This window comes from Phoca vitulina, unplaced genomic scaffold (assembly GCF_004348235.1).
Source record: "Phoca vitulina isolate PV1807 unplaced genomic scaffold, GSC_HSeal_1.0 scaffold32, whole genome shotgun sequence".
Classification (NCBI taxonomy): domain Eukaryota; kingdom Metazoa; phylum Chordata; class Mammalia; order Carnivora; family Phocidae; genus Phoca; species Phoca vitulina.
The window spans coordinates 8,272,647-8,284,673 of NW_022589735.1; the positions used below are offsets into that span (position 1 = coordinate 8,272,647).

At 38.2% G+C, this 12,027-nt stretch overlaps 1 protein-coding gene across 3 annotated transcripts in view; it reads left to right on the top strand.

The window, feature by feature from the left end:
• FNIP1 (folliculin interacting protein 1) overlaps positions 1–12,027 on the top strand; it is a 155,104-nt gene that overhangs the window by 55,488 nt on the left and 87,589 nt on the right. For all 3 annotated transcript variants that reach the window (XM_032425424.1, XM_032425426.1, XM_032425425.1), the window contains exon 2: positions 5,355–5,481. In XM_032425424.1, the coding sequence (XP_032281315.1) occupies positions 5,355–5,481 (127 nt within the window). The remainder of the gene's footprint in view (positions 1–5,354; positions 5,482–12,027) is intronic.

Sequence of the window (12,027 nt, forward strand, 5' to 3'; positions counted from 1 at the left end):
ATGAAAGAATATATTTATGTATAAAAATATGTATAAAGATATATCTGTATATTTCTATCTGTCTCTATATGTTTTTCTTTTTCCTTTAAGAAAAAGCCTCTTGTAGCTTCTTCTACCTGTCTGGGGTGACCATAGACCTTGGTTGCCCAAGAAAATTTCAATTTACTCCTGTGTGTTTAGGGTCCCCCTTTACTTTCAAAACTCTGCAATTTAATTGGTGAATTACATGGTCACATTATCCCTTTATCTCCCCATTTCACAGGGAAGCCTTTCCAAATAGCACTATTTTACTCTCAGCTGTTTTCCCTTCATGACTTTGCCATTGCTATGTGAGTACCCCCACCCCACTTCTCTACTAAAATGGTTCTTGCAAGAGTACCAAGGATCCCCAAATTGCCAAATCCCATGGACACTTTTAGTCTTTATAAATTTTGGCCTTTGATACTGCACAGTATTCCTTTCGTCATCTTCATCTTGCTTAGCTTTTTTTTTTTTTTTTTTAAATCTTCCTTAACTTTTGAAATAACATTTTACCATGGGTTTTCTCTTTTATTTCTAGTGGTCTGTCTTTACTGATCCTCCCTGGTTTCTCTGCTTCTTTTCTCTCTGTCCTTAAAATACTGCTGTGTCCTAAATTCTAGTTTATTGGTCCTTCACTTTCTTTTCTCTCTTCAATTAATATGTTCTCCCCGAATGATTTTACTGCCAACTATGTGTCAATAACTCTGTGTTTATAACTCTACTCTCAGTTTTTTTCCTACGCTCCAGACCGTTTTTTCATCAATCTTTTGGACATTTTTTCTGAAGCTGTGTTTCAGGCCCTTTAAATCCGTTAATGCCCTTATCTCAAATTTGCTTTCCTCCTGTATTCTCCACCTTGGTTAATGGTATTTATTTTCATCAGATTGGAAATGTGAGAGTCAGCCATCCGCTTCCCTCATTCCCCATCTACAGTCTCTCAGGTCCTATCTCTGTCTCTTTCTTTCTGTCTTCACTGCTGTTCTTTGGTTCATTTTATAACATTATTCTTACCTCTAGACTAACCACTCTAGTCACTCCTCCAAGTTTCTGTCAACGTGATTTTCTAAAATGCACAAATGATCTTGTCACCTGTTGTTTAACACCCTTGTTTACTCATTACCTGAATGATGATGTTCTTTTGTGTTTGTGTGAAATGCTTCTGAGTTTTGATCTGGTACTAGCCTGCCTTTGTAGCTCTGCTTGTTGCTTCACTGCACACTCCTGAGCTGGAATCACTAAGAATTACAACACATGCTGTTTTTTTCTTTTAGGGAAGAGAATGGTTAGGTTTAGGTAGTATTTCTTGCTTAATTGATAGTACAGAATAATCGTTAAAATCCTGGACTCCAGAGACATACTATCTGGAATCTAAACCCAGCTTTGCCATTTTTAGTAGGTAGCAGTGTTATTTTGGGCAGGTTACTTAATTTCTCCCTGCCTTAGTTTTCTCAACTATGAAATGGAAATGGAGTTGTTATGAAGAAACTCCATACATTTTGCTGTAAATGCTCTCTCTACTCCCCCGACCCCTCCTGTTCTGTCACAATGGATTTGTTTACTCTGGATAGGTCATATAAATGGGGTCATACGATAATGTGGTCTCTTGTGTCTGGCTTTTTTCACTTAGTGTTATGTTGTCAGGGTTCATCCATGCTGTAGCTTGTATCCTTTTCGTAGCCGTATAATATTCATTTTATGGCTCTATGACATTTTTATACCACTTTTTAAAATTACTCATCAGTTGATGGACATGCCTTTTTAGCTTTTTAAAGAAAGGTTGTTTTATTTTTTTTAGATTGTGGACTATGATAATTCAGTTTATGTACTTATGAAATAATTTATTTAGTTCCTGTAGTGCTAACCTTTACATAGGGTTATGTAGTTTTACTTATTTAATGTGGTCGCATCTAGGAATTCAAAGATGAGTAAGCTTTGCCTACGGGGAGCTTTTCTTTCTAGTGGAGGAAACTGGCATGTAAACAGATAAAGTACAGGGTGGAAAATACTATTAAATTTATAACCTAAAGTAAGTGTAATCTCAGAAGTCAGCAACTAACTGCTGGCAGTGCTGGCAGAATTAGTAAAGGCTTCCATGGAGGTGAGATTTAAACTAGATCTTTAAGAATGAATGGGAGTTTTGCCGAGGTGGTTGAGGATATTTCAGGTAGAAGTAGTAGCTTACACAAGGGTGTGGAACTGAAATTGTCTGGTGTGTCTTTGCACCTTTGAGAAGATCACTGTGTTGATATTATGGGTAATGTGAAGTAAGTCTGGAAAGGTAGATTAGGGCTGGATTGTGAATATTTCTATATCTATACAAAGGAATTTAGCTGTTATTCTTTGTGTGTCTTGGCGATCCCAGGGGGTTGGATGAATGAGATGGCGGCCTCTACTCGTTGAAGGTCTGATGGAATACCTCACATCCAGCAAAGCCTAAGTTTTCCTTTTTTTCAGAAAGTTTTGTACATATAGTCACTTACAAAAATGAATATGCCTCGCTGACTCACACACCATCCTCTTACTACCACATCTGTCACAGTTTATTGATTCCCTATTTAGATTTCTTTATTTCATCAGCTACTTATCTGGAATTATCATGTCTATTTATTTCTTTACTTTACTACTACTATTTCTTGCTTCCAGAGCAGGTTCTTACTTACCTTGCCCTAACCAGTGCTTCGTACATGGTAGGCACGTATCTGTATTAAATGAATGAATGAAGGAACTATTCTGCCTCTAAAATCTTAAGTCTAGTATTCTACCCTATGATTGTGGTTTCCTCTTTCTTATCTCCCTGCCTCCCCACTATAGCTGTTCATGTTATTTCAGCACTTTGACCCCCCTGCCTCCATTGTCTTCTAATCTGTTAGCTTCCCCCTCCTCACTTTCTTATCTGAATAGCGTAGATACTCCTGTCCATCGTTCCAGCTATTTTTTGTCTTTTGCTCTATTTCCAAGGCTCCCCTTTGCTTTTGTCCTATCTCCCTATCAAAATCCTTACCTTGGCTCAGTCTGATCCAAATTGAAGAGGAGTGTTTGCTAGAGAAAATGACCTAACTGTGTAGTTTGTGGCAGGTACATATTCATAGTCTTAAACTTGTAGACTTCCAGCATTGCCCAGAAACCTTATGTTTCCTAGTCAACGTATTCTTTCCCCATATCACTGTTCTGTTTTTTACTCTCTGCTATTCCCACATTTTACAACCTTTCCTTTATTTCTCTTCATCTACTTTACAAAGAAAATAGGGTTCTTAGAATGAATTTTCTCAGCATTTTACCTTAATATCTACAGTTCTTTCTGTATCTATGTCCATCTTTGCCTCCTTTCTTTCCAATCCTAGAAAGGATTATCCTTTCTTCTCTTTGAAACTAATCGTTTGACCTGTACTCTATACCTATCCAACTCCACTTCTTCAGAGGCCTTGCTTTGTCAGTCACCATCTCCCTTCCCCTTCATAATCTTTGTCATCAATATGTAAATATGTTCAGATATGTCCTATTTAATAGCAAAATAGCTATCACTGCATGATTCTTTTACTTTCTTTCCTTGACATTTGTCTTAAATTCACTATTTTCTCTGTTCTTCAGTCCTCTGCGATCTGACTCGTTGTATTCCTTAGAAGTGTCCTTGCCATGGTCACCAATGATTTCTTTGTTTCTGAAGCTAGTGGATGCTTTTTAGTGACTGCCATGGTATTTCTTCCTCTCTAAAATGCTCTTCTAGTTTCCATTAGACCTCTTTCTTGATTTTCATTCTATGTTGGTGTGTTCTTTTATAGTTTCCTTCACACAACAGCAAACTACAGTTTAGTAAGTCAGTTCCTAACACAAGCATTTACTAAGGATTAGACAGGAGAAAACTAAAATTCTATTTACTGTTAAGAATTTGGAATGAAGATGTTTTACATTGCCAATTATGGGTCGCTTAAGATGCATTGATGAAGTTAGGGTTAAGGTTCTCTTAAGGAGCTGAAGGAACCCAATCAAGAGTTGTAACTGATGGATTGTGAGGAATTGACCATTTAGCCTGACATAACTAACAAAAACAGCTCCAGGAATGGGTGTTCTCCTATGTGTTAACACCTGTCCCGTCAGTTGTAGTGTGTTCACCTCACTAGTTAGTATCTCCACCATATAGTTCATTGTTTTCTTTCTCTCTACTCCCTTATCTTACTCACTTCATTAATTTTTTTAATTGTGACAAAGAATGCATATATAAAAGTACATAAAAAAATGCAGTGGCTTTTTTGGTACTCTAAAGTGAATATTGAGGTAAGCACTGTCCAGACTAAAAATAGAACACAGTGCCCCAGTCTACCTGCTATGTTCCCTCCTGGTTATACCACCATCACTTCCCAACCTTATCTTGATAGGTAACCACTCACCAGACTTTTGAAACCATCACTTCCTTTGTTTTCCTTATAGTTTTAAAAACTAAATATGTTTCTCTGCCTAAAATGTTACCTGATTTAAACCTTGTATAAATGGAAAAATATAGTAACTCTGGGTAGGTATGTGTGTTGTGTGTGTGAGAGTATGTCATTGTCTGATTTCTTTTGTTCAGGGTCAGTCTGTGTTTTTGTCTATAGTTGAAGTTCATTCATCGTATTTGTTGTGTCTGAATATATATATTTGTAGTCTGAATATACCATAATATGTTTATCCATTCTACTCTTGAGGAACCATTTGTATTTTTCCATGACAGTACCTTTATGAAGATTCGATATAATGGAATGGAATGGAATTGCTGGTAAAACTTAAAAATCAGTTATATTAGATTTTGTCTATTTATTATATAGATTTAAAAAAACTATTTTCTAAGAAGAGTGAGCCAGTTTTTGCTCACACCAGCTTTGTATGAGAATTTCCACTGCATTTGGTCTTCATCACTTTTTTTGTTTTTCTTTTATAAGTACTTAGCTGCTATTCTTTAATCTGAAAACTGTTTCTGTCTTTACATTTCTATATAAAGAATCAAAATAAAACTGTCTAAAAATATGGATTAATATTATGCCATCTGGATTCATGCCATGAAGCAATATGTATTTTCATTGTATTAAATATAGTCACATATTTTTATTAGGTTAACCATTTTTAGATTCAAATGGGTTGACTATATTGTATGCACTTGCTACAACTTTTATTTTACTTTTTAACCTACAATGTCATTGCTATATAAGTTTTTAGTCCTAAATGGTGGTATTTAATAAAAAGTACTTCTTTATATACTACAGCAATAATATAACTTAGGGTTTTATTATATAGGTTTTATTTCTAGGAATTTATGTGGAATATTTATGAGAGTAACTAATGGACCTTTTTTTCCTTTAAAGTTGGCCTTTGCCAGAGTTTGATCCAAGCCAAATTCGACTGATTGTATATCAAGACTGTGAAAGACGAGGAAGAAATGTCTTGTTTGACTCCAGTGTTAAGAGAAAAAATGAGGACATATCAGTATCGGTGAGCATCATAATTGATTTGGTTGAAATTTAATGTCATATGTTTTAATTCAAGAAAGAATGAGTAAAATTTCAATTATGGCACTTTTGTTTGTCAGTACAAAACATCTTTATCATGTTTACAAAATTTAGAACCTTGATTTTGAAAAATTTTAAAGGAAAAACACTTCCTTTATTTGCTACCATTCTAGCACCAGGGAGCATTATAGTTTCATATTTATTTTCCTACATAATTGTATTGTCAGATATGACTAGAGCTTTAGGGATCCTTATAGAGGATATGGCCCAAACCTCCCATCTTACAGTTGTGGAAAGTGTGACCTGGAGAGATGAAATTATTTGTCTGAAGGAGCAAAGCAAGTTAAATCTCTAGCCCTTAGTCCCCCTGCTCTACAGTGTAAAAAGAGCATCTATTTTGTTAACTTTCAGTGTCATATTTTGAAATATATTATGACTAGTTTAGCAGTAGTACATGGACATTCACTTGGTTGTCCAAGGAAATGTTAACCTTAAAAATAGACCTGCCAGTTATTTTACCAGCCAAAGATGGGTTTATTTGGGAATAAAAAAGAATTGCAATCCGGGACAAACAAGCTGTGGCAAAACCATAGACAAGTCGGAAAGAACAAAGGAGAGATGTGCTTTTTTAAGGAGAAAAAGGGTAGGCTGGTAGGAACTAAAAGTCCACTGGGGTAAACTGAGGAGCTTGAAGTGTCATGGCTTCTCATAGGTGGAGCTGCTGAGGAGGGCAGTACCGGGGGTGAAATGAAAAAGTGTCTGTTCCTCAGCTGGAGTAGTAGAGTAGTATCCACATGCAAGGTCAGGTCCTTGTAAGGTCAAGTCTTTCTTTTCCTGTTGGGTCTGCAATTAGCTACGAGTAGGGCATGAGAGCTACCCCTGCAGAACCTCCAGACTCCCTTTACTAACTTTCACAAAAACCTAGGTGATTGTCATTATCTTTGCTGCTGCTACTGTTACTATATTTTCTGGCATAAAGACTCATTCCCCTAGATCTGTATACTCTGGGAATTGAAGCTTGGAATAGTGTTTTCTCCCTTTCTCTAAATTAGTAATTTTCACTAACATTTTGGTAAATGACTGAAAACAGAATACTTTGGGAAAGCTTTTCCTACCAATAGAATTGTCTGTTAAAGCAAACAAATACTTATTTTTTGAGACTTTAGGAGTTTATATTTGAGGTTTTGTGTTCTTAAACAATTGTGATATATTGGGCATAGTCTATTGTTATATTTATAACTGCATCCTCAGCATCAACTACAGTGGTATATAATAGGAACTTGACTAATTTTTTAGTTATTTTGATTGTCAAGTTTTATAATGTCCCTTCTAATTACTAACACATTGCTCAGTTTTCTGGAGATGGTGCTTTGTTTAGATTTCTTAGCCATTCTTCACATACTTTTTTGCAGTGTTTTAGAAAAAAGCAGAATGTTCTTAAAGTGTTGTTTACTTGTACAAATAAGTATCTCCCAGTACAAGGCACTTGGAGATTTAGCCATATATGTCCTCTTGGTGCCTACAATAAGGTACCCTTCTTCTAGGGGAGTTAGACATTGAAAAAAAAAGTACACCAATAATACCAAATAATGATTAAATGCTTGAATGAAACACACAGAATGCTTACAAGATTCCATAGGAAGGAACGTAGTTTTCATCAGTTTGTATGTAGGGATATTAAGGAAAGTCTCATTGAGGAAGTGAAATTCAAGCTGAGATTTGAAGAAACAGAAGACATGGAATCGGGGATGAGTATTCCTGGTAGCAGGACTTGCAAATGCAGTCTACAAAGTGACTTGGAAGCTTGGTGAATTGAAACAACTAGAAGAACACCAGTCTGGCTGGATTGATGTAAGTAGTATGTAAAGTAGCTAGATGAAATTGGAGAGAGAGAGAGAGAGCAGGAGTCAGAGAATTTAGAGCCTTATCAGTCTCTGAGTTAGAAGTTTGAGATTATATCCTAAATACAGAAGGAGGCCACTGAAGGGATCTTGTTTACATTTCAAAAAATCAGTTTGGTAGAGAGCCCAGAAATAAACCCATGCATATATGATCAGTTACTCTATGACAAAGGAGCCAAGAATATATAATGGAGAAAGGATAGTCTCTTCAACAAATGTTGGGAAAACTGGACACAGTCACATACAAAAGAATGAAATTAGACCACTATCTAACACCATACACAAAAACTGACTCCAAATGGATTAAAGACTTGAACATAAGACCTGAAAGCATAAAATTCCTAGAAGAAAACATGGGCAGTAACTATCGATGGGAGAAAATACTTACAAAGCATATATCCAATAAGGGGTTAATATCCAAAAAATATAAAGAACTCAATAGCAGGGGCACTTGGGGGGGGGGGGGGGCTCAGTCGGTTCAGTAGCTGCCTTCGGCTCAGGTCATGATCCCAGGATCCTGGGATGGAACCCTGTGTCAGGCTCCCTGCTCAGTGGGGAGTCTGCTTCTCCCTCTGCCTCTACCCCTGCTCATGCTGTCTCTTGTTCTCTCTCTTTCTTGTAAATAAATTAATTAAAAAAAAAAAAACCTCAGTAGCAAAACAAAAAACCCCAAACAAGTGCAATTAAAAAATGGACAGAAGATTTGTATAGACATTTTTCCAAGTAAGACATACAAGTGGCCAATAGTACATGAAAAGGTGCTCAGCATCACTAATCATCGGGGAAATGCCAATCAAAACCACAGTGAGATATCACCTAACACCTGTCAGAATGGCTATTATTAAAAAGACAAGAAATAACAAGTGTTGTTGAGGGTGTAGAGAAAAAGGAACCCTTGTGCCGGGTTTATGGGAATGTAAATTGGTGCAGTCACTATGGGAAACAGTATGGGGGGATCTTCAAAAAATTAAAAATAGAACTACCATGTGATACAGCATTTCCACTATTGGATATTTATGCAAAGAAAATGAAAACACTAACTCAAACAGATAAATTCACCCCCATGTTTATTGCAGCATTATTTACAATAGTCAAGACATGAAAGCAACCAGTTTCCATCAGTGGATGAATGGATAAAGAAAATGTGGAGTATATATACAACAGAATATTCTTCAGCCATAAAAAAAGAAGGAACTCTTGCCATTTGTGACAACATGGATAAACCTTGAGGGCATTATGCTAAGTGAAATAAGTCAGAGAAAGATAAATACTTTATGATCTGACTTATATGTGGATTCCAAAAAAAATTAAAGTCATAGCTTATGGACAATAGGTGGATGCCAGAGGGAGAGTGTGGGAGATGAGCATGGGTGACAGGTGTCAAAAGGTACAAACTCTCAGTTATAAGTCATGGGGATGTAATGTACAGAATGATGATTATAATTTAAAATTCTGTATTGTATATTTGAAAGTTGCTGAAAGAGTAAAAGTTATCATCACAAGAAAAAATTTCTAAGTCTGTATAGTGATGGATGTTAACTACATTTATTGTGGAGGTCATTTTGCAGTGTATAAAAACATCAAATCATTATGTTGTACTCCTGAAACTAATATAATGTTATATGTCAATTATATCTCAGTTTAAAAGACAGTAGGGAAAAAAATCACTTTTGCTGCTATCTGAAGAATGGCTGGATGTGGGGGTAAGGGAGAAGGAAGTGTTTGGTGAATCCAACACTTCACTTTGAATAGCTGAGTGATGAGATAGCCGCACAATCAGAGAATTGTGGATGGTTAAGCAGACAGTTGAAATCTAAGGCTTTGTGGATGGTTAAGCACAGTTGAAATCTAAGGCTGCAAATGTGATAAGCGTATCTTCTTTGCATTTAGACTCCTGATAGCTCAGCAGAACTACGCTGAAGCTGAAGGTTGATATTGATTGCTTTGATTTTTTTTTTTTTTAGGAAATATTTATTGAGGTTTTTTTTTTGGTTGATAGTGTTCCATTGGATTGCAGCATATGACCTTTCCTTTATTATTTATCTTGATTAATGCTTATTTATTGTGGTTTTTTTTCAGCATTCTTACTTTTTTAAAAAAGATTTTATTTGAGGGAGAGAGAGCGTGTGAGAGAGAGCACGAGCAAGGGGGGAGGGGCAGAGAGAGAGGGAGAGGGATAAGCAGACTCCCTGCTGATCAGGGAGCCTGATGTGGGGCTCAGTTCTAGGACCCTGAGGTCATGACCTGAGGCAAAGGCAGACACTTAACCCACTGAGCCACCCAGGCGCCCCTCAGCATTCTTACTTTTTATTTTAAAGAGCGTTATAAGTCTTGACTCATGTTATCTCCTGAACCCTCCCTCCCCACCTTTTCTGGAATGATGCTTCATTAGTCACATTAGTCTTCTTTCTTGATGATGTCTTCCTTTTTCCCTCTCAGTTAGCTTTTTTTTCCTTTGTCTGTAGACCTTCTTTACAAAGCCTCTTTGCCCAATACCAACAAAATTATACTTTTACTTTCTCTTTCATGTGTGTGTTCTTTTGTCTTTTTCTGTCTCTTTGTTCTTCTCACTCTTCCTTCTCAGCATCTGTTCCTATCTCTCAGTCTCTCTGCTTCACTATCTCTCAGGCTGTCTGTTCTGTCTCTTGGTCTCTCCTTAATGTCTTTTCTTGGTCTTCTCCATGTCTCTTAGTCTTTTCTCTGTCTCTCCGTGTCTTAGTATTAATCTGTCTTCTGGCTCTAATATCATACCACCTACTCATTCCTTAATCCTCTGAAATTTTCCTGTAAGCCTACTACTTAAAAAAAAAAAAAAAATGTCCTGTAGATTCATTGGTAACTAGCAGTCAGTCTTGAATACCTCCAGTCTGACTTTTTTATATGTCCTCTTCCTGTGTGCCATCTCCCTAGATGAAGATTTATCTGCTTTCAAGGTTCATTTTATCAGAATTTTATGAATCCTTTTTGATTTTTCTATTCCTTTTCTCCTCCATCAGAATTCTCATAATCCTTTATTCATAGTCTTTCATAGACTTCTATATCATAGCTGTTTTTTATGTGCTTTCATTATTAGATTGGAAAAAAAGACAAAGTAAAAAATTCATCTGTTACCTTAGTTTTCTAAATTCCACACTGCCTCAACATGTGATAAGTACTCAGGACATACTTTGATCAGTTTTAGTTATAGTTAGGAAGTTTATTATCAAAATCCTGTAAATACTTCCATGAAGATTTCATATGTTCCTTTTGAACACCATGAATCACATCAAAATACTCATTGTTTCCTCCAAATTGCAAGCTGTTTGAATCTATAAGTGATTTTTTAAATCCACTTTACTATTACAATACCCTTGGAAAATCAGATCATGTGGGTTATATAGGCAAAGAAGGACTGTGTGATGTAAATGATAATTTTTTACTTTCTACACAATATTTTGAGTCTGTACATAATGATGAGATAGTTTAGACATTAGCAGTTTATTGGATAAAGGTAAATCATTTCACCTTTGTCTTTGCAGAGCAACATTCTATTTTGATATGATAAATATTGAAGTCACTTCTTGTGTCCTTCCTCTTAGTTTAAATCAATCTACCGGGGGAGAGATGAGCTGGAACCTGGAGGCTCAAGAAGGGTGGTGGTGGTGGGTTTTTTGGGTGGTTTTGCTTTCTGTCTTTTAAAGTTGGGAGAGGGGGGGAAAGATGGCGGAGGAGTAGGGGACCCTATTTTAATTGGTCCTCGGAATTGAGCTGGATATCTACCAGACCACTCTGAGCACCCACGAAACCAGCCTGAGATGTAAGAAGATCTGGATCTCTACAAACAGAATATCGCAGGCGGTTGGTTTTGAGGTCCGAAGCGGAGAACCGTGATTCTGCGGGCAGATATCGGAGCATAAACGGCAGCGGGAGGGTGCCTGGATGTGGGGATCCTACACCGCCGGTGAGTGACAGCCTCGCGCGCTGCGGACGGGGCACAGACTCGCAGACCGGTAGCGTCGGGAAAGGACTTTAGGGCAGCCCCCGGGGTGGAAAACCAGACCGGCGGGGTCGCACGCACGCGAACCGCAGCCCCCCGGACAGAAACCCGGAGGGACGGTCGTGCGCACGCGAACTGCAGCCTCCGAGACGGAAACCCGGTGCGCCGGGGTCGCGCCGGTGAACTGCAACCCCCCGGGGTGGAAACCCCGAGCGGCGGAGTCGCGCGCACACGAACTGGGAGCGGCTGGCGGTTTTAGAAGCACAAAGGGCAGAGACATGCCCCGACCTGGAGGCAGGACTGGGGGTGCTGCGGAGGGGCGCACAACCCAGGACGCTGCAGTTTATAGCAGCAGGGACAGAAACGGAGACAGTGTGGCCTGGAGAGCTCACTGAAGAACAGACTGCGATCTCTCTGTTCTGAGGCAGAGGGTTGGAAATGGTCTCTTCTGCTTTGACTCTGACTCGCGGAACAGACGCGGAAAGGCGCCAGAGAACAAAAGCCCCAAAGACTGATTCCCACTGAGCCCATCCCCTACCATAGGGGCACAGGGCAACTCCGCCCAAACAGGGTTGCCTGAGTAACAGCACCGCAGGCCCCTCCTGCAGAAGACAGGCTGGGAAAACAAGAGGCCAGCAACCCTAAGGTCCCA